The sequence below is a fragment of the Triturus cristatus genome, chromosome 2_2, assembly GCF_964204655.1.
Source record: "Triturus cristatus chromosome 2_2, aTriCri1.1, whole genome shotgun sequence".
In the NCBI taxonomy this organism is placed as follows: Eukaryota; Metazoa; Chordata; class Amphibia; order Caudata; family Salamandridae; genus Triturus; species Triturus cristatus.
The window spans coordinates 91,431,255-91,454,651 of NC_140582.1; the positions used below are offsets into that span (position 1 = coordinate 91,431,255).

Consider the following 23,397-nt stretch of genomic DNA (forward strand, 5'->3'; position numbering starts at 1 on the left):
ATTGGGTCATAGGCAAACCCCTCTCCCTTCCCCAACCAGATCTCACAGTAGTGACAGATGTGCCACTTCTGGGATGGGGTGGCCATCTGAGGGAGGTGGAGATCAGAGGACTCTGGGCTCTGGGGGAAGCCAGGCTCCATATCAACTTGTTGGAGCTCTGTGTGATCCGATTGGCACTGATTGGTTTCTTACCATCCCTCAAGGGAAGGCTCATTCCGGTGTTCACGGACAACAACACTGCCATGTGGTACGGCAACAAACAGGGCGGGTTGGTTACCTGAATGCTAGGATGGACGCACTCAGCCGTTGGGGACTAGCGGATCACAAGTGGCTTCTCCATCCGGAGGTTGCACAAGGACTCTTTCAACGGTAGGGACAGCCTTGGTTAGATCTGTTCACCTCCGTCGAGAACAAGCAATGTCAGCAGTTTTGCACGTTAGTGTTTCCAAGGTGGCTCTCGCTCAGTACATTTTTTGTCTCGAGTGGAGCTCCGGCCTCCTTTCTGCCTTTCCACCCATACCACTCCTGTTCAGAGTGCTCAAGAAAATCAGGAGCGACTGGGCACAAGCCATTCTTGTGGCTCCAGACTGGGCACAGTGAGTTTGGTATCCCGAGCTTCAGCAGATGAGCACCGATCCTCCAATCAGGCTGCCCCTTTGAGAGGATCTTCTGTCGCAGCAGCATGGGAGGGTCCACCATCCGAACCTGTTAACCCTCCACCTCCTTATGTGGAAATTGAGCAGTGACAGTTGATAGCATTTGACCTTCCTTCCGGAGTGTGCAAAGTTATTTTGGCAGCCAGGCGTCCCTCCACTAAGTCGGTGCACACTACTGATGGCAAAGGTTTTGTTAATATTGTACAGAACGGTCTATCGACCGTTTGTCTGCCTTCTTCTCTGACATTCTTCAATTCATCCTGCCTCTTGCCCAGCAGGTCTCTACTCTGGGCACTCTAAAGAGTTACCTTTTGGCCCTTTCTGCTTTTTTACGGTTGCCAGGCCAACTGTCACTATTGTACATAGATTTCTGAAGGGGCTTACACATTTGTTTCCTCCTTCACCTTTCTTGCCCCAGTGGGACCTTAACTTGGTCCTCACTTATCTGATGTTGGCACCATTTGAGCCACCGCACAATTGTCCCCTCCGGCCACTCACTATTAAGACAGTCTTTTTAGTGTCAATAACATCTGCCAAGAGGGTGAGCGAGCTATAGGCACTTTTCTATCAGCCTCCTTACCTGACTGTCTTTCCAGACAAGGTAGTTCTCCACTCTAGGGCTTCTTTTTTGCCTACAGTTGTGACACCTTTCCACCTAGGGCAATCTGTCACCTTGCCACCTTTTATGCTCCTCCGCATCCTTCTAAGGAAGAGGAACATATACACTGTCTGGACCCAAAAAGAGCATTATCGTTTTACCTTAACTGCACTAAAGAATTCCTGGTGGATGACCAACTCTTTGTGGGGTATGTTGGAGCAAAGAAGGGACGTGCCATACAGAAGAGGACCATCTTCTGATTGGTTATCCTCTGTATTAAAATCTCTTGCACTCTGGCAAATAAATAGCCTCCTAAAGGACTCAAATCTCATTATACCAGAGTTAAGGCTGCCAGTGCGACTCTCCAGCATGGTGTCCCGGTTTTTGACATCTGCCATGCAGCTATGTGGGCATCCCTCACATGTTTGCTAAGCATTATGGACTTGACAATCCGGTTTGTAGGGAGTGCTTTTTGACCGTTCGGTCCTACAGGTCTTTTTGGTTTAAACTATTCCCAGGGATGGTATTGTTTGGGTATTTGTTCACAGGTAAGGAATCTGCGGCTAGATGTCTCTGTCAGATGGACAAGTTACTTACCTTCGGTAACGCCTTATCTGGTAGAGACATGATCTAGCCGCAGATTCCTTACCGACCCACCCTTTCTCCTCACACTGTGGATCAGTTATTCATGTAAGGGCTGTTCCCCTTCAGGGCCCTAGTTGTTTAAACACACCACTGTCTGTCAACTTCATGGCTCCGGCCTTCTGGCGTGGAAAGTCGTGAACAGTACTGACGTCAGCATGCCGAGGTGGCGCCTATACATATGACGCCGTTTTCACAACGACTAACTCGAAGCCATACAACGTCATGCAGAGTCGACAGACGCCACCTGTCGTCGTGCAGGGGTACTACTAAAAAAAAATCTTCCTGATCCAACCTGATACCTGGAAGTTCACAGGTAAGACATCTGCGGCTAGATCATGTCTCTACCAGATAAGGCATTACCAAATATTTGCAGAAATTGGAGGCTGAAATGGAAATTACTGGTTCTATCTGATTTTACTCAGTTCGAGGCATGTGGGCTGCTGAATTCATATCTGTGCATAGATCGCCGCCTAGTGTTGGGTCCGGATGTTTGCACGTTGTTGTCCTGGAAGAGTCTTCGAAGTATCCTTGGATAGGTGACTCCTCCCCTGGACTACAGTGCGCATGGGCATCCTCTCCATCCTCAGATTGTTTTTTTCCGCCATTGGGTTCGGATGTGCTATCTTAGCTCAAGTTAGGAAAATATTTTTTCGAGGCCAAAAGGCCTTTAGTTCGCGTCGGTACTGTTTATCGATCGGGTTTCGATAGAATTTGTTAGTTTACTAACTTTCAGCACCGACTGCTTTCGCATTTACCTGTCCATCGACGACTTCGACGATGGAATCCAGGACGCCGTTCAAAAGGTGTCCGGTATGCAATGCGAAGTACCCACACATCGACGTCCATCCGGTGTGCAACAAATGCCTTTCGCCGGACCACGACGAATCAACATGCATGGCCTGTGCCCGGTTCCGCTCGAAGAAGACTCTGCGGAATCGACGAGCGGCGAGACTCGAGGCGCAGCACGCGGCACCGGCCCCGACAGACATCTTCGGCGAGGCCGAGGACGTCGAGGAATTGGAAGTCTTGCCCTCCAGTCCCGTTTCCGAACACGAACCCGGATCGGACGAGGAAGACGAGTCACTCTTCCACAGAGGTGAAGACGACACCGAGGTAGGAGACGACGAGGAGGCCTTCGGGGCCGAAGAAAGTAGCTCCAATGATGAACAAGGCCTACCTGTTCAAACCGTTCAAACACCAGTGCCACAGCCTATGGCTCCGGTCGAGGGATCGCCTTCGGGCCTTACCCGAGACCCATCCCGCAGTTCTTCGGCCCCGCCCTCGGGCCCGGCCTCGGACGTTCAGCGGCAGCCATTACTACATAAACAGGCTGGTTTCCCTATCACAAAACCGAAACAGAAAGCTGCTCAGGTTCCACCGAAACCGAAACTGAAAGTAGCGCTGGTCGGATCGAGGCCTTCGACGCCAGCGCACCGCGTCGGCACCGACCGCACCAAGAGGGACTTCGGTGCCGAACTTGAGGCGGGCGACGTTGGAGTCGACAAACGGAAAAAAGCCATCGGCACCGACAAACCTGCTCGGCTACCGGCACCGACGACACCAAGGGCCGTACCGCCTGCTGTGTCTCACATCGCTCCCTCGACGACACCTAAGCCTCAGGTATCGAAGACTTCGACGGTGATCTCTTCACCCCGACTCGATGACCCTCCGGCACCGAAAAAATCTACGGCCGCCTCTACGAGCCTGGCCGGTGCCAAAGCCTCGAAGGCGCCCCAAGTACGACCTGGTGTGACGCAAGGCAGCAAAACCACACCTGTCCTCCAGGACACGTCGGGCTCCGGTTCGGTCGGAGCTCCCGCAGCCTCTTCGGTGCCGACCAACATTACCTTCGGCTTGCCTCCGTCAACAATCCCAAAAATGTTCCAACTCAGGACACGGGTCACCCAACCTACGGTCACACCTGCTGAGACGTCTCCAGCACGTATCATCGACGCCGGCACTGGCAGAATGATTCTCCAGGACCGAAGGATAACTTCGGAGCCGCCATTGGACCCTTTCAGGATCCCACTAAAAAGGAAGTTGCCTGCAGAATCGGAACCTCTCCTTTATGAACCCTTCCATTCATCCTACCAGGATCCACACCGGTTCTCCCCCACACGCTCCGATACAGACGCATTGGAGGACTACATGGCTGACCAAGTCCCCTACCATGTAGACACGGACCCTGATGACCAGCAGGACCCTGATCAAACTTGGGGCGACCCTGCAGACCCCAGTGCACCTCTCGATGCACAGGATCCACAACTCTATGGGGCAAAGACATCTCCTACGGAGGATACTGCAGCGTTCAATGCTCTTATCGAACGTGCTGCCAATAACCATGGGGTGCAGCTTCACTCTGATACCATCGAAGATGACTTTCTAATGGACACCTTTGCATCCTCAGAAAGACATGTAAAGACTCTGCCAATGTTGAAGGGGGTCCTCAAACCAGCCAAGGACATTTTCAAAGAACCCACCAGGGCACGAGTGATAAACCCCAGGATTGATAAAAAATACAGATCAGCACCTGGGGATCCTACTTACATCAGAGGACAATTACCACTCGACTCCATCGTCGTAGCGAATGCACGCAAGAGGGCACACTCGCAAACAACAGGTGACGCTCCTCCCCCGGACAAAGAGTCCAAGGTGTTAGAAACCTCTGGCAAGCGAGTTGCCGCCCAAGCTGCCAACATATGGCGCATAGCCAACACTCAGGCGCTCCTTGCTCGCTATGATAGAGCGCACTATGACACACTTGAGCAAATATTCCAACATCTCCCTGACCAGTTCAAGGAAGGCGCAGAAATGCTCATCAGGGAAGGACAGCTACTAACGAACGCTTCCATCAAATGCGCACTAGATGTTGCAGACACGGCTGCCAGAGCCATAAACACAAGCGTCATGTTGCGACGACATGCCTGGCTACGGATCTCAGGATTCAAGCCTGAGGTACAAAACAATATACTGAACCAGCCCGTCAACCCCGACTATTTATTCGGGCCAGAGGTTGACACCACCCTCGAAAAGATAAAAAAGGATACGGACACTGCAAAGTCCATGGGCGCACTACAAACTCAGTCCTTTCGGAGCGGCTCCTTTCGTCGCCCCGGAAACAAGGGAGCAGGTAGAGGACAGGGGTCACAACAAACATATAACAAAGGCAATACACAGACCACCTATGATAAAAACACCCGAGGTGGATATCGTGGCTCCAGCACAAAGGGCAGAGGACGCGGCTACGGCAACACCAGGTCCTCCCCCAAGAACAAGCAGTGACGCCCTCTCCCTTCCTCCCGACCACATAACACCTGTCGGGGGAAGGCTACAAAGGTTCCTGTCCACGTGGAATTCCATCACCACGGACAGGTGGGTCAAAGATATTATAAAATACGGTTACTGTCTGGAGTTAACCTCCACTCCACCCACAATACCACCAAGAAGCCGTCCTATGTCCTCAGAGCACTTAACGCTCTTACAGCAAGAAGTGCAAAGTATGCTTCTAAAAGGCGCTATAGAGGTCGTACCCATCCACGAGCAGGGTGCGGGAGTGTACTCCCTCTACTTCTTAATTCCAAAAAAGGACGGGTCGCTCAGACCTATATTGGACCTGAGACCCCTGAACCAGTACATTCTTTCAGAGCACTTTCATATGCTCACTCTACAGCAAGTCCTTCCGCTTCTCAAGCAGGGAGACTTCCTAGCCACACTGGACCTCAAGGATGCGTACTTTCACATACCCATCCACCCCTCACACAAAAAATACCTCAGGTTCACTGTTCAGGGGCAGCACTATCAGTTCAAAGTCCTTCCCTTCGGCGTGACAACAGCGCCCAGGGTTTTCACGAAGTGCCTCGCTACGGTGGCAGCACATCTACGGAGGCAGCATATACACGTCTACCCCTACCTAGACGACTGGCTCGTTCAAGCGAAGTCAGCCCAGCAATGTGCAAGCCACATGTCCCGCACCATTCACCTTCTTCACAGTCTGGGATTCTCACTGAATTATCCAAAGTCCCATCTCCAGCCCGCACACGTACAACAGTACCTAGGTGCGACTATAGACACTCTGGCGGCCACAGCTCAGCCAAATTTAGTGAGGATCGACAGCATACAACTGCTGATCTCCAAATTCAAACCCAATCACTCACTTCCAGCGCGAGTGTTCATGCAGTTGATAGGCATGATGGCCTCCTGCATCTTCATAGTCCCGCACGCGAGATTACATATGCGCCCACTTCAGGAGTGCCTAGCACGTCAGTGGAATCAGGCTCAAGGACAGTTAAAGGACCTAGTGTTGGTGAGCGGTCGGGCATACAACTCTCTGCATTGGTGGAATCCACAAAACCTTTGCAAGGGCCGACCGTTCCAAGAGCCTGTCCCACAAATAGTACTGACAGCGGACGCGTCTCTCCAGGGATGGGGAGCTCATGTACTCCACTACACAGTGCAAGGACTATGGACAACACAACAAAAGAAGTTGCACATCAACCTTCTGGAATTGATGGCAATCTTCCTAGCCATGAAGGCGTTCAAAGTACATCTATGCAACAAGGTCGTGTTGATCCGGACGGACAACATGACCGCAATGTACTACATACAGAAACAGGGAGGCACACACTCTCCACAGTTGTCTCATCTGGCTCAGAGCATGTGGAAGTGGGCCATTCAAAGGAACATGTTCCTCATGGCGGAACACCTCCCTGGCAAAAACAACCAGATGGCGGATCTGCTCAGCAGACACAGCCACCAAATGCACGAGTGGGAGTTACACCCATCAGTACTACAACCGTACTTTCAGCAGTGGGGTCATCCGGAGATAGACCTATTCGCGACAAGCGAAAACGCAAAATGCCCAAGCTTCGCCGCCAGATTCCCACATCCGCAGTCGCAGGGCAATGCGATATGGATGAACTGGTCCGGCAGATTTGCGTACGCTTTTCCCCCAGCGCCATTGATACCGCTAGTGGCCCGCAAACTCCGACAACACTCCCTGACACTCGTCCTAGTTGCTCCCACGTGGGCACGCCAGCCGTGGTACACCACCTTCCTCGAACTTTCCGTGGTGCCGCATCAAAGGCTGCGGATCAAACCCGCGCATTTGACGCAGAACCATGGAGAGGTTCAGCACCCAGATCCGCAACAGCTGAATCTGGCGATCTGGCTCCTGAAGTCCTAGAGTTTGGCTATCTCAACCTGCCACCTGACTGTATGGACATCATCAAGGAGGCCAGGAGACCCACTACCAGAGCTTGCTATGCAGCCAAATGGAAAAGGTTCGTCATTTATTGCGGAAATAATGACATCAACCCGCTGGACGCATCCATCCAAAACATCATCTGTTATCTCTTACACCTATATCGATGCAATCTGGCGTACACCTCTATACGTGTCCATTTGACCGCAATATCAGCCTATCTGCAAACCAGGCAGCACCTCTCTCTATTCAGAGTGCCTGCCATCAAAGCATTCTTGGAAGGGCTCAAACGAGTCATTCCACCTAGTCACCCACCGGCTCCAATGTGGAACCTCAACTTGGTCCTCACACGCCTGATGGGTCCACCCTTTGAACCTCTACACTCATGCGAGATTCAATTCCTTACCTGGAAAGTGGCCTTCCTAGTAGCGATCACTTCCCTCAGAAGAGTTAGTGAACTCCAGGCACTAACCGTTCAAGAGCCATTTATTCAGGTTCACGCTAACAGGGTCGTACTACGTACCAACCCCAAGTTCATGCCCAAGGTAATATCACAGTTCCACATGAACCAGACTATTGAACTGCCCGTTTTCTTCCAAAACCCACAAACTGTTGCAGAAAGGGCACTACATACACTAGATGTACGGAGGGCCCTCATGTACTACATCGACAGGACTAAACCATTCAGGAAGACAAAACAACTGTTCGTTGCCTTTGCCCCACACCACAAAGGTAACGCCATCTCCAAAGCAGGGATAGCCAGATGGATAGTTAAGTGTATTCAAATCTGTTATCAAAAGGCAAAACGCACATTAACTATTCCACCACGAGCCCACTCAACACGTAAGTTGGGGGCTTCCATGGCCTTCCTAGGAAACATTCCCCTGCATGATATATGCAGAGCAGCCACATGGTCCACTACACACACATTTACAAAACACTATTGCGTAGATGTGCAGTCAAAACAGCAGGCAGCTGTAGGACAGGCTGTTCTCAAAACACTTTTTCAGACCGCTGCAGCTGGCACGGGTAGCCGCCGCTAATAGAGGGCACTGCTATGTATTCTATGCACAGATATGAATTCAGCAGCCCACATGCCTCGAACTGAATATGCTACTTACCAGTATGCATCTGTTCTTGGCATGTAGGGCTGCTGACATTCATATCGCCCTCCCTCCTCCCCGGCGCCTGTCGCAGCTGCAGCTCTCAGAATTACTGCAAGCATGGTCATCACTTTCTGTATCTACTCCATCACTGCCACAATGGCGAAAAACAATCTGAGGATGGAGAGGATGCCCATGCGCACTGTAGTCCAGGGGAGGAGTCACCTATCCAAGGATACTTCGAAGACTCTTCCAGGACAACAACGTGCAAACATCCGGACCCAACACTAGGCGGCGATCTATGCACAGATATGAATGTCAGCAGCCCTACATGCCAAGAACAGATGCATACTGGTAAGTAGCATATTCAGTACATGTAATAGGGCTTCAAGAAATACACAACAGAAGTATTATGCATTTGTGCTGTGTTTTTTAATTTTATTAAAACGTGAAGTGGCACGGGCGTGATGGTTGATGGTTCACTTATGTTTGTGGGAGGCAGGACAAAGTGCTTGTCATGTCATGTATTGTATATAGATTGGAGAAGAATCTTTAGTCTTGTTTGAAGATGCTGTCTTTTTTCTTCTCTGGAGAATATTAAAATGTAAGGACCCTGATAAAGTAACTGTGTGTTCCTTACAAGTATTGGATTGCATTTAAAGTTCTTGTTTTTTGTATGGTAGGTAGGAGTTAATCCATCCAGTGTTGACGCTGTGAATGTAGGCAAAGACCAAGAGATGAGGATTCGACCAGGCCAAGTACTATACATTGTAAATAAACTGTACCCATACAGAATCGAGTTCACAGAACAGGCACAACCAAACACAGAGGCGAAACAAAACTTCGCAAAGAGACTGCATCAGAACAAGGGAATGGAAAATGTACCAATGAAGAGCATTAAAATGGGACATTCAGAACTGCAACAAAACATATCCCGCGACGTGACAAGGGAAAGCAGTTTACCAATTAACCACACCAAAAAGGATGCTGATGTTTCCATTGAGAAGGTATGGGACCTTTGTGATTACACATCATCTTGGCTGCTGACACTCCGTTGATTTTGTGCTGGCCAAAAATGCATATTTTGTTTGTTGTTTCCCTCCTTTTAAAGCAGCTTCACGAATAGTTTCTCTTTGTCTGCTGTGAAGAAAAAAAACATATTGTCATAGATCTCCTTGGATAAATGTGTGTGGTGTAGGTAGGTGAGCTTAACTTGCATGTTTTCCCTAGAACACTAAGCTAAGTTCTATGTATAGAGACTGTCACCTTTCCATCCTAGGTATTATTTCGGTCTAAGGTAGGCATCTCCAACTCGTGAGCTAGCAGTAGCTCTCCAGCTCCTTGTGAGTAGCTCTCCTGTGTGCAGGCCAGCCCCCTACAATAGAAACTGTTGCTTGGTTGAATTATTATTTGTATGCCATAATAAAAAAGCCTACATTCAAGATGAAAACGTGTGTATTTTCAGAACTCATAAGCTGTTATTTGGAGAAAAATCTTTGAATTTTCAAAATCTATTTAAGGTGATTATTTGAATTGGAGAGATTTATTATTCCCATTATCACTGTGCTGCCAGGGGAATGCAGCTATGGCTGTTATGCATTACCTATGTAGAGGGTAATACTACTAGTAACCCTGCCTAATGCACTAATGAGATCACTGCTGAGAGCCTTGTTTGGGGGGGGGGGGGGGGCACTACTACATCACCAATATTAGTAGCTCTGGATGATTTTCATTGAACATAAGTAGCACTTGTTATAGAAAAGGTTGGAGACCCCTAGTCTGAGGAATGGCCTCTTTCTCTCTGGTTTCGCAAGTGCTTAATTTGAACCGGTGCTTTCAGGTGCTCAGCACTGGCAGTTAATTAGTTTCCGGTGCTTGGCACCAGCACCTAATTGTCAACACCATACTTGGAACAGTCCACCACATGGTGGTGCTGCTCATCTAATTTAGAGAAGAGCAGAGCAACGGCAGTTTAAGACTACAATATACATTAAAATTGCTCATACCTGCCTCCCCAGGCATTCCTTTAGCTTTGGGGGACCTGGTATAATCTGAACTGTCGCATTTACATGCAAGAGAGATGGTTAGTAGTTGTTTTGGCAGCGATGACAAGGGCGATGAGTAATGCATCCTCCATACTTCAGCAAGATGGTTGTTTCTGTGACTGTAACGGGTAGGTCATAACTCAGTTAGCCAAAAAGATGGAATGAAAGTGGAGCAGTCATAAGATGACAAACGGAAAGGTGAAGATGTGCCACTTTATCATTAGATCTTCATAATGGCCGTTTTTACTCGGCTTCTTCTGTCACTTTTTAAGAAGATAAATAGTTGACCCAAAAATCTTTTAAATGTCTCTCTGCAACATTTCCCTTTATTTTTTAAAGGATTAAATATGGCTTTAAAAAAGTCAACGAAGCTGTCTTTTTGATGTCTTTACTATTTCTTCATTTTACAAAAGTAAAAAAGAGTTAACAGGCTAGAAACCTTTTAGAAACGAATTTAACCCCTTCAGCGCTGCGCGGATTCCCCCGCGGTGCTGAAGGGTTCGAGCGCGGGCGGGGCCATGACGGAACGGTTCCGTCATGAGCACAGCTCAACCGATGCTCATGACGGAACCGTTCCGTCATGAGCATGGAAGGGGTTAACATGTGGACTTCTAAAAATGGTCGATCTTGGTTCCCAGACACAGCCCTTACATACATGATGGAAAGCATTCCTAAGTGTATTTTAAATAAGGCTGCATGCAGTGGGAAGTCCAAACTATCCAGGAAAACGAATCGCCGAAAAATGTTCTGTTTTTGTACTTTTATCTCAGTTATTTAAAACAAACATTAGGCAGAGACTATTCATTTTATGGTACAAACGTGCCCTTTTCTACAGAGTAAATGTGACAATATGTTGAGTTTAGATGTAGCAGATCTCGTGTGTTCTATAACTTTTGTTTGTCGACTGGGCAGTGCTGCTGTCTAGTTTGCTTTAAAGTTAAGCGCAATGACTACTTTAGTTTTGACCAGTCAGCTGTACATGATGTTAGGAATCCTTGTTTTATTGGTGTGGGTCCAGTGTAAAGGCCATTCAGAATCTAACCAGCACTGCCTGGGGCTTCATTTGTACCATTTGAAATACATTGTCTTTTTGTCTGAGGAAAGTGACATCTTACAACATGTGCACCAAATTCTGATACTGTCTCTTTTCTGAACAAAAGGCCAGGTATTTAGTGGTTCATAGCTTTTGATTTGCAAAAACATATGCTTTATGATCACAAAATACATTTGTGCAATGACCCAAAAACATTTTGTAATATTGCATTTGTTACCCCTGGCATTTGATGAGTTTCCATTCATATTAACAAGGTCACATACATTCATTCAGACAGTTCCAGAAAGCCATTGCAGGTGCATACAAGCCCTTGCTTTGTTGTTTGGCTATTAAATGAATTAGGTTCTCTGCCCTAAGTTTACACAGCCTACAAGACGTAGGTTTTGATTGTCGCAACTAGGGCATCGCATGTGCAAGCCCTGGAAGTATTCCAAATCGTGCTCTTGTGAATCTTGTTTTTTGTAGCGGGATTATCCAGACTCTAAGTAGTACTGTGATTTAAGAGTTTTATATCCATTTATAACCATGCAGGCATGCGACCTAGGTGCAAATAAATCCTTGTCCTTTAGCACTGAAACCATTGATGTTTTTAGGTCTCGCCTGACCCAGCGCATGCGTTGGTCTGGCGAGACTTATTGAGAGGGCTCCAAAAAGTGCTACCAGGCCAGCCTAGAGCTACAGTGCATGTGCGCGGGCGCGCGCGCCTCACTTTCGCGGCCGCACGGCCTTGATGTTTGATCGCGATGACGATCACTTTCACTTTCTTCGCGGCCGCTTGGCATAGCCAATAGGTCTTGCTTTTGGGACCGTATAAGTATTTAGTTATGCAACTGTTGCATGGCTAAACACTTATAAGGTCCCAAAGGCGAGACCTATTGGCTATGCCAATGCTTGTTATTTTTTTTATTGCTGTAGTCAAAGGCCTTTCCCATAAAGAATAAATAGACAGATCTTCTATTGCCTCATTTAAATCCTTCCATGTTGGAGAATTTGGGTTTGCTTGAACTTTATGCCAAAGAGCTTGGTGTAACTGATTTGAGATATTTGATTTTATTATTTTCCAGATTTTGACGTATGATCCTTTTCGTGCAATGATTTGATTTAGCAGACCAAATTCTAACCTTATCTGAACCGGCGAGGCATTGCATGGAAGGTTGAAAAGAGATCTAAATATTTTTGCGACAGTTGTGTTTAACGTTTCTGCATCTCTACCCTGCATAGCCCCGCTTCCATACGAGATAGTTGGTAGAAGTTTTTCAGATATCATTATTAGTAGTGGTTTGTGGCTACCCAGTGACCTCTGTAATGAAAGGAATGCCAGGAGTAAGGTGTTTCGTTTCCTCTGCCGATCCATCTTATGTTGCTGGAAGTAACCATTCTCGTCAAATATTCTGAGAAAGGAAGAGAGACCTACCTGCCTGTCAAGGGACTGGACCCACCTGCAGGAAGGAGTGACATGATCTCAAAAGCCTACTCCGGTGGCTTAGTGGAGTAATGCGTCCACTGTTGGGACCTGTGTTTGACCTCATGGTCACAGGTTCAAATCCCAGCAGGTCCACTCAGCCTTTCATCCTTCTGAGGTCGATAAATTGAGTACCATTGAGTTGGGTAACAATAAACATCTGTTATTCAGTGCCAAGATACCCTTGGGTGAACGTGCACTTTACAAATGCACGTTATGTTATCCAAAGTAACCAGGACAAGGTCCAGGGGACTTGAAAAACTGTTGTGAAGACAGCTCAACGAATGAAGACTGCTCAGGAGCCACAAAACTTTCTCAGTCTAGGTGCCCATGAGAAGTAAGAGTGTCCATGTCAAGGAGAAGCTGCACTGCCTGAGGAAAACCAGATGGGTGGGTCTTCTTCATCAGTGACCATGCCTGTGCTTTTAATGAGCTAGTGCCCCCCTCTTTTGTAGATTTAGAGGAATAAAGAGATTTTGTGTCTTCAGCCCCCTGCTTGTGGTCTGGTTCTTTTGGCTAGAGGAGGTTGTACTGAACCCAAGATGTTTTAGTGTCACCAGCCCAATGTTAGATAATGTGTTTTCAGATGATAACTCAATTTTACGCATGCAGTTCTAAGATCTAACAGCCCTGCTCAATCTCTTGTTCAAGCCACATTGAAGCTTTGCTTGCTTTTCTTTATCCCGTTCATGCAGTCAGGCATTACCTGACAATTGCTGGCTTGAGGAAGTGGTGTGTAACTTTCTGCTAGGCAATAATGAGAGTTTATACGTGTTATCAGAGACACAGTTCAAATAGAGGATACAAGACAGATTTATTCCTTTTTTAAATATTTGTAATATATGTACATAGAGTTAATGCACAGTAATAAATCAATCCAAATAACATATCTTAAATACATATAAGATACAAGAGTACCTAAATATCTAGATTCAAGTGGTTAATAAGAGATGAAAAAAAAGTCTTTACAAACCAAATATTATAATCACATTACAGTATGCTGATTTTGCTTCTCTATCCAGTCAATCACAGGGGTTAATGTTTGCCTAAGTCATTTCCTATCTGGGTTACCTTTAATGATAGTGGTTTCAATCTCACTTATTTCAGAAAATTGGTTCCACCAAGACCTAACAGATGGGACATTAGGATCAAACCATAATCTTGCTGTACAAAATATTGCTGTAATTATCATACAGAGTACGGGTCCAGCAGCCTTTGCAGGTATCATCCCTCAACAGCCTAAAATTATTAACTCTGGCAATGGGTATACCTTTACATTACTTCAGGGATCTCTTAAAATAGCTGGTTCCAGAAGCTGCTTACGCCACTAAAAAGTAATGACTTATATCTGCCATATATTACCCACATCGAAAACATGTAGACTTACTTCAGCTCCCCCATTTGTATAGTCTTTCATGGCCTGTTAGACCTATCAGCCTTAGGGTGGTCTTCTCCTAAACTTTTTGCCTACTCTCCCGGTATTTTTGCTGCATTCGTTTTTGTTGGCTTTAGGACTCTATGCACTTTACTGGTGCTAACCGGTGCCAAAGTGCTTGTGCTCACTCCCTAAACCATGGTAATATTGGTTTACACCTGATTGGCATATTTATCTGAATTATAAGTCCCTAGTAAAGTGGTATATTATATATCCAGGGTTGGTAAACTAAATGCTACTAGTAGGCCTGATAACTCACTGTGCCACCACTTAAGTAGCCCCATAATTCATGTCTCAGGCCTGCCACTGCAGTCTGTATACAGTTTTAAACTGGCAATCCAATTTGTCGAAATAATCCCTGAGCCAAGCCTACATTTCCTTTTTTTTTTACAAATCACTCTTAGGGTAGGCCCTAGACAGCCCACAGGGCAGGGTTCTTTGTAATTAAAAAGTTGGACATGTACTTTCAAGTTTTACATGTCTTGGTAGTTAAAAATTCACAATTTCGTTTTTCACTACTGTCGGGCCTACCGCTCCCATTTAATAAGTGATAACATTTGTTTGGGAGGCGGTAGAAATATCTGTTTTGCATCTAAGAAATTGTAATTTAAAATAATCTTTAATGGTTAAGCCAGATATTAAAACACAAGTCTGAAAATGGCACTTTTAGAAAGTTGCAATGTTCTTACCCTAACCTTTTGGTGCCTGCAGCCTGTTTCCTGAGTCACATGACTAGGTGTAGTTGGTATTTGGCCTTTGTGTGTTCCTCCCAGACAGCCACACAATAGAGGGAGTGGGTGTTGGCAGGATGGGCCATTGAAGGCAGGATGGGGACGCGGAGCTGTGCACAGCCCTACTTGTACTTTAAAGACACTGCTTCGCTCACACAAAAGAACTTCACACTAGCCAGTTTGTGACTACAGACAGACTGGGACCAGAGCAGGGATGCAGGTAATTCTAGACACTTCTGTGGGATGGGAACGGGAGAGGCTAGAAGTTTCTTTCACTTCAAAGCTGGCATCAGGTATAAAAATAGGGCCCTCAGACCCACTCTTCAATCCACTTCTAGAGCTGCGGAAGGATTCTACATGGTATCTTTGACAACCATTCCTTGTTGGGGATTTAATTAACCCAAAAATATTGTATTGGAATATATTTAAATATACCAGTAGTGCATATATCATTCATATCATGTTGTGATTAATTCAGTGAACAGACGAAATTGATCCCTCTCAAAAGTTGTCCAACAGAAGGAAGGAGATATTAGTGCAATTTGTCAGTAGGTTGAATGAAAGCGAAGGCCAGAAAATCTGGATTATTCCAGAGTGATGTGTACTGTGTTATAGAATGAATAGCTATTCGGCTCTTTAGATTCCTCCATATATTTGCGAACCCAGACAGCGTCTTAACGTATGTCCCTTTAAAGGAAGTTGGTTCCAGAAACCCAATTGGTGACCTCAGCTTGGGATATATTGGCTGAAGAAGCCATGTATTGGAGAATATCATAACCTTAGAAAGACAGTCTGCAATTGGCACCCAGTAACAGAATCTGAAAGCTGGAAGAGACCGCCCACCCACCCCTTTTCTATGGCGGTTGAATAAAACGAATGGCACGGCAAGGGTGTTTATACTGTCAGATAAATGTCATTCAAGAGCTCCCCACTTTTGAAAAATAAAAACAGCTGACAAGTAAAGTGGTATCGATCTAAAGAGATGCAAGAATTTTTGAAGTAACACCATCTAAATTACATAACAGTGTCCAAGAAATTCCATTGCTCAAGTTGAAGTTTTATGTTAGTTACGAGTGACTCATTATTTAAAATTATTATCTTTTGCCTAGACAGGGGGATCTGAATAACAAAATGTATCGCAGACTCTACAAAATTGGTGTCTTCTAGTGGCCCAGCCGAATATAGTATTTGGGTCTTGGAAAGATTAATTTTATAACCTGATAATGCCCCAGATCGGACCGCTTCTCCTTCTATTGACGAGATAGTTAGTTGAGGTTTTGCGGTGAGGACTGTTATATCAACTGCACAGGCTAAATGAAGCAGAGTTAATTCTAAGGAAGAAATATGTGTAGACATTTTAGGTGTCTCAGAAAGGGTTCCAAATAAAGTGCAAATAGGACCGGAGTAAGGAGCCTGCCCTGTTGAGTCCCTTTTGTTATGTGATTGTTTTCCAAAATGTTACCCATATAGACCAGACGGGCAGATGAGCCCTTGTAAAGCTTCTGTATTTGGCTGAGCATCAATTATTTCTTCCCATAAACAACAGGGTCTTGCATAAAAAATGCTAGGAAACCATGTCAAAGGCCTTTTCTGTGTCCAGCAGTATCCTCCCTGCTGCAATACCAAGTGTATTTGCATGTTGCAAACTCTAAATCCAGTTTGCAATTTTCGGTGCTGTTCTGTTTCAGCATTGTAGTTTATAAATCTAATAGGTTGATAAAAATGAGCAGACCTTGGGGTCCTTCCGTTTTTTAAGAAAGTTAGGGCCATATGTAACAAAATTGAGTTTTGCAATTTTCAAATTGCGATTTTCTGCGAATCGCAATTTGAGAATCGCAAAATGCAATGTATGTGGCATTTGCTAATAATTTTGCGAATCCCACATATTCCTTATTTGTGAATCGCAAATTGAGATTCGCAAATAAGGAATACCTTCCTGTTCATTCCTATGGGCTAGGAGGCCCATAGGAATGAATGGGAAGGCATTCTCAATTTGCGATTACCAATTAGAGAATCGCAAATTGAGAATGCAATTTCAAGGGTGCCAGGGTGTCAAAAGGACACCCTGTTGTACCCCTGAAATGTGCATGTGTGCACATGTTGCACACATACATGCCCTGTGCGCCATATGGCACTATCAAAAATGCAAAATAGTGCATTTTTAATTGAAATCGCAATTTACCACCAACTTGAAGTTGGTGGTAATTTGCGATTCCCTAAGGCCAAATCACACTTTCTTTTGTGCTTCTTACATTGCATTTAAGGAATCGCAGTTTGCGATTCCTTAAATGCAATTGCAAAATAGGGAATTGCAAAATTTGCGATTCCTTATTTTGCGACGGGGTTTTTGTGTGCTACATTGCACACTGCTAATTTGCGATCGCAAACGCTGAAATTCGCATTGGCCCATAGTGTTAGAAGTTTCTCGCCATGAGACTAGTATGTCAGTACCTTCCCCTTCTGCCAAGGATTGGAGAAATTTGTAAAATTGTAGTGCCAAATGTTCTCTAAATGTCTTTTAAAATTTTGCCTCAATTGCGTCCGGTCCTGTTGCTTTGCTTTTTCAGAGTGATAAAAGGGTGTTGCAGCCTTGAGATGGATGGTGATATTCCTGACTTTACCTCACTGTGAGGGGGTTCCTTTGATAGCACACGTGAAATCAGCAATACAACATGGTCCAATTATGCAAGCACCACGAGACAAAATTTTATTTTTTTAGTTATTTGAAACCATTACAGTACACTGTAGAACACCTAAACAATTAAAACAATATAAAATCAAGTGATGACACAATTAATCAGATCATATATGTGTCCGTTAGGTCAAAATGTCCCAAAGAGGATTTACTTCATTTGGTAGGAATTTCTACCAGAGAAGTGTAAACGTTTAACGTCACTGACAAACATTTTAACTTGGGGACCATTTGGCAGCTGCCTCTTTTAACTGTCCATAATGCATGAATTTAATAGCTTGAAGGCTTTCCAAAAGAACTTCATGCACCTGGCTGAAAGTTGCACATATGAGCTACTCAAGCTTGCGATAACTGCATTATTACACTGAGTGATACACAGCTGCTGAAATATTGGCTTTAACCAGTGACACCTTAACATTTTTAGTTTTTAGTCCGGGACAGAGACAAATAATGTGCATCATTGATTCCTGCCTAAAGTTACACAATCGACAATGCTGATCAATAAACCTTTCTTTTTTTTGTTCAAATCTTAATTGTTATTTGAAAGAGAAAATACATTTATAATATATTTCAATACAACATAGCACTATGAAATATATATTCGGTTAAAATCGAAGAATTACAGAATCAAAAAAATGGAATTCATGTCAAGAGTTAATGAGCTGGGATAAAAAAGAAGCATGAACATATCATTATTCAGGCAAGAAAAACAAAATAAATGACACATATTATATGTTATAAATCGAATCAAATAATATTACAAAACCCAAATAGATGGATTAAACAAGATCAACAGCTTATATATCATGCAGAGGTCATTTTTCTTTTTTTTTTAATAACCTATTGTTATTGATTTTCATACTAATACAAATGTTATAGCGAATACTTTCCATCAATATTATGCTGAGGCCATAAACCTTTTAAGTGCCCAAATTTATTTGCTTTTAGGGGGATTAGTCTACATCACATCTTCATGAGATCTTTTTTGAACGCCAGTTTCATAGGGCTTAATAGGTATAACGCTTTTCCCTGGTCTTGATAGAACGTACCACAGAGATCCGAGTGGGTCTTTTGAGCTAGCTCCTACAGGTCTTCTTCTCTTCATTTCATTTTTGTGTTTGGCCGTCCGCTTCGGGGGGGATATTTTGTTTGAATATGCTTTTGGCTCCCAAAAGTTCAGTTGCTTTTCTTATGTAAGGTCCCCATTGAAGTTTCTTTTCCTAAATGCCAACCCATATTAGTTTCTTTAGGGATCCTTTAGGAGCCGCCTTAAGCTTGGCGCAGTTAGCAAAGAAGCTAGATTTCAGCATGATTGATTGTTTTCTTAGTCCGAATTCCAATCGTATTTGAGACGATGGGCTGGCAACGGGGAGAGAAAACCGATTTCTGTAGCATCTACTTTGAACTGTATCCAGCCATGAGTCAATTTGGTCTTAAATATTAGGGAACCATAGGTTAGGGTTGGGGTGAACTTGGTCTCAATCACTTTACAATTGCCTGTGAGATCTGGACTCAGCAGCTTTTTTGCCAGTTTTTTTAAAGCTCATAGTCATGGACAGGGAGTTATCCTTTAGAGTGGAAAGCTGTGTTAAGTGTATGCCACGCTTGTTGAAGTGGATGCCCACGCACTTTAGGCTCGATACGTGCTCAAGGACGGCAGTATTCATGGCAAATTTGAATTTCATAGGGTTGTTAATACTTCTGGTACCACATACCATGATTTTTGTTTTTGAATGGTTGACAGGTAATGTATTGCCCTTACAGTACAGCGCAAGCGCCTCCAAAAATCGCTGCAGCCCCACTGAAGTGTGGTCAAATAAGTGTGTATTCTGCATACTTGAGGCAGTGGATATGTGTTCCAGCAAACTTGAATGGAAAGCCACGGACTGAGGCTAGAGCGTCATTTCTATCTGCCACATACTGATTAAACAGAAGCGGAGCTAGGGTGCATCCATGTTTTACACCGGTATTGTTCCAGATCCTATGGGTTGTGACTCTTTTTGCTGAAGTTTTCACTCGCACCCGGGTTCCAGTGTAAATACTCCTAACGGCTCTGAGTAGATTTTCCAGAATGCCCCAGTTAGACAGCTTCTGCCAGAGTCTCAGTCTGTCCATTTTGTCGAATGCTGTTGTAAAGGTGATTGATGATAGATACAGCGGTGGTACATCTTTGATGTTAGCAGCCTTAATTAGATACGAAAGAATGATTAAGTTGTCCTCTGTACCATGTCCGCGTCTAAAACCTCAAACTCGTTGTTCAGGGTTTTCGCGAATCATTTGCCCTCGATGTCAAGGAGGGCAATTAGCCTAAAATTGGCTGGTTGATCATTTGCACCCTTTTTATGAATTGGCATCAGTACGGCACCTCTGCAGCTGCCCGGGACATGCTCATCGGGATGCAGATTTTAAATAGAGGGCTTAGCAAGGGGCCCATCCCACTGATGCTGAGTTGAATATTCTGGTGGGCAAACCATTTGGTCCTGGGGCTCCTACTGATCGAAATTTGGCCAATATCCGTGCTAACTTGTCTGCGCCAGCCAGTGCTCCGCTCTCGATACCATATTTGTTGTCCAGCAGTGGAACATTACCAGAGCCATCTTCCATGGAATTGTATACGTTTGAGATGTATTCTGTCCACTTGCGGGCGGAAATTGAGGGAGAGACCTTCACGTTGTTTTTACTCGTCCTTCTCTGTGTTATTGTCCAGAATTTTGCAGAGTTTTTAGTTTGGGAGGCCTCATGCAGTTCAGACCACAGTGCTTCCTCATCATACCTAGCCACTTGTCATGCTGTTGCTCTATAGGCCTTCATCGAGTTTCGGAACTCAATGATATTTGTAGGAGTACTTCTGTACTCCTGCACAGTTCCCAAGCGCTTGTTTAGTTTGCGTATGAGGTCTCTCAGTGCCGACGTAGAGTTAGAGATGTGTTTACTTCCTGCAGCACTCTATTTATCAGAAAACTGGTTCAGCAGCTTCTCCAGAAACTATGCCCTGTTTGGAGGTGAAGGTGACTGCTCCCCTGCCCCTAGTTTCAGGATTTCCATCAGTTATTTTTTTTTTTGCAGCTGATGATGTTGTTGTCCATTTTATTCTTTGCAGGCCACAGGAACCTGCCTCATTGCCGATTGATTGAAATTGTGGGAGTCTGGTAGTAACCCTAGAGAAAGTAGAAACTAATCTTGCGTGGTCAGTGGTCAAACCCCTATATAGTATGCATTACCTGATGACTGAAATGTTTCTCTAAAAAGTGATTTTCCTCTTTTTTTGTTTGTTTTTTCCCCATTTTTGAGAAAGGAGATTTATAGACTCGGAATATTCATTTCCTGTATTTTTTTCCTGAACTCCGCTTTTCACAGATTCCCTCCAGTAGCGTTGTATTGTGCTACCAAAACTAGGGGTGGGCGAAATTTGCAGAAGTTTTGTTCCCGCCCGTTCGCGGTATTTTCTGCGTGGTCGCGGCTCGCCAACTTACCCATGCAGTTGCTCGCGGGCGCGGCCATCTTGTTTTCACTTGTCTCGCGGTGCATGATCGCGAGAAGAAAGACGTGATCGCGCGACGAATGACGTTACTGCGGGCGCGAACTGTCGCGAGACAGCGCAAATGGCTACCAACAATCCAACATCTCGTGGAGAACGCGACTGGATCGGGAAACTTGTCGGCGAACGCGGGGATTCAGGTAAAGCGATCGCGCGCACGCGAGAATGTATTATTTTACAGCGCGAGCAAGCAACAAATTTCCGGTAAAATGCGGATTGCGGAAATTTTGACATTTTCGCGCTCTCCGCGGAACGCGAAAATGTCAAATTATCGCAATTTCCGCGAGCGTAACGGATTTTTAGCGTAGGCCTAACCAAAACCCACATGAGAGACGTTTTATTTCGTACAGTTGAGAACCGTTATTTTGCCATTTTAACTTTTCCTTCTATATCCACAATTTTTCATTACAAACTAAACTGGATTTATTAATGTCATATAAAGTTTAATTTGGTAAATAAATGTCCAATTGTTGCACTTATTTTTTTTCTCCCCAGAAACAACAAGGCCATTGGTCACAGGGGTTAAAGGCCTCCATGATGGACCCAGACATGCAGGTAACAACTGTGCCCATAAACTATAAAAAAAAAAGAACTTGTGTGCATTTCTTTACAAAGTTAAGTTTTATACTTGTGCTGATTTATTGAGAGATTGCTTGCTCAAGTGCACATAATCACCTGAGGCTTTATGTTTCCTGTGTGCATATCATTTAGTTCCAAGCAAATTGATTAGATAGGACTTTAAGTTCCAAGACCATACAGTGCATTTGATGGTCTTAGGCCTTGCTCCTGGAACCGCTTCCAGACTCCTTCTTTATCATCTAATGGTAGAAATGGTTAGGACACAGTGAGAGACAGAGTATCAATTTAGTCTTGGACGGAAATATTTTTATCTTCAACCTTCGGAGACACCACCAAGTGAAACGTCTGCTTTAAGATCCTGGGAGCAGGGTCGGACTGGGCACCAAAATAAAAACTATCCCCATTAGTGAATTAGACAGCTAAAAAAGCGGTGGCTCATGTTCGCATATTGGGGCAGATTTGAACTTGTAATGACACGCTGTATAAATATTTTACAAAGTATGGAAGTCTGCTTGAATTTGAGCTTGCTGCAGGCAATATTTATGGTAATGTCAGGAAAAGCAACATTACAAATAGACCAATCAGAGCATAAAACAGGCTCACAAACAGGCGAAGAACCAGCCCACAAACTGACCTGCTAGACCAGCCCTTTGGTCGCTGCCTGATTACCCTATAGACAGAGCTTTAAGTGAGCCAGGTCCTGCGGGTGCTCAGCATCGGCAGCTCTAGAAAGCAGGTGCTGAGATGGGTCCCTATCGGGCTCTCCATTTTTGCAGTGTGAAGGAAAAAATATGGACTCTGCAGCAGTGCCACCCTTCACTGCTTGTGATGTAACTTCAAACATACTTGTTATGGTTCTTTCAGAGTCTGATCATTTCAGAACTATTTTTTTGCAGTTTTATATAACGTGAACTCGACCCGAAGGTATTGGCACTCTACATGAGCAACAGTTACATTACACAAGAAAATGTTCATTTTTTGAATCACAGAATGTTGAGCCCAAACCGAGGCTCGATCCTGCTTCCCCAGCTCCAAAGTAGGCAGCTCTAGCTTTACACTACAACCTCGCCCACAAGAACTGAAGCATTTTCAATATTATATACAACTAAGCAATAGTTGTTGTTTATTTATCTTATGCAACTTAAAACCATTGGCAAAGCCAATAGTCCTGGCTTGTTGTAGGTATAATGTTACTTGTTGTATTATATATCTGGATGTAATGACAGAACTAGCAAAATACCAGTGGGGAGGCACACTATGCTAAGCACAGATTTTTTTTAGCTGAAGTGTTTTAAGCCACGCCCCTAATACATCGGCCACGCCCCTTTGAGAGACCCCTCAGTTTTTTCATCTCACTTAAAGAGCTGCCTAGAGGCCAGTCCGACCCAGCGCAGGAAGACTTGGTGGTCTGCCAAGCAGCACATAACTTGATCAGCTATCATCACAAATGCGTCAAGCAGAATTCAAGAATTCATAGTTCTCTAAGGGTCCACGAGACTGCCTCACAAGACTGCTCCATAAGACAGTTCTTTGCCTAATATTGTGTTGTGGTGTTTGTTTTATAAGTGTGACAGGAGTTGAAAGTTTGCACTTCTTCAAACTTGTGTGCTTCCCTTGCATACCAGACCTCCTTTCTTCAGTGTTTTAATGAATCACGTG

The 23,397-nt window shown here is 44.9% G+C and overlaps 1 protein-coding gene across 3 annotated transcripts in view; it reads left to right on the plus strand.

The window, feature by feature from the left end:
* Positions 1 to 23,397, plus strand: part of APTX (aprataxin) — a 168,734-nt gene that overhangs the window by 128,703 nt on the left and 16,634 nt on the right. For all 3 annotated transcript variants that reach the window (XM_085641090.1, XM_085641088.1, XM_085641089.1), the window contains exons 4-5: positions 8,886 to 9,209; positions 21,655 to 21,714. In XM_085641090.1, the coding sequence (XP_085497216.1) occupies positions 8,886 to 9,209; positions 21,655 to 21,714 (384 nt within the window). The remainder of the gene's footprint in view (positions 1 to 8,885; positions 9,210 to 21,654; positions 21,715 to 23,397) is intronic.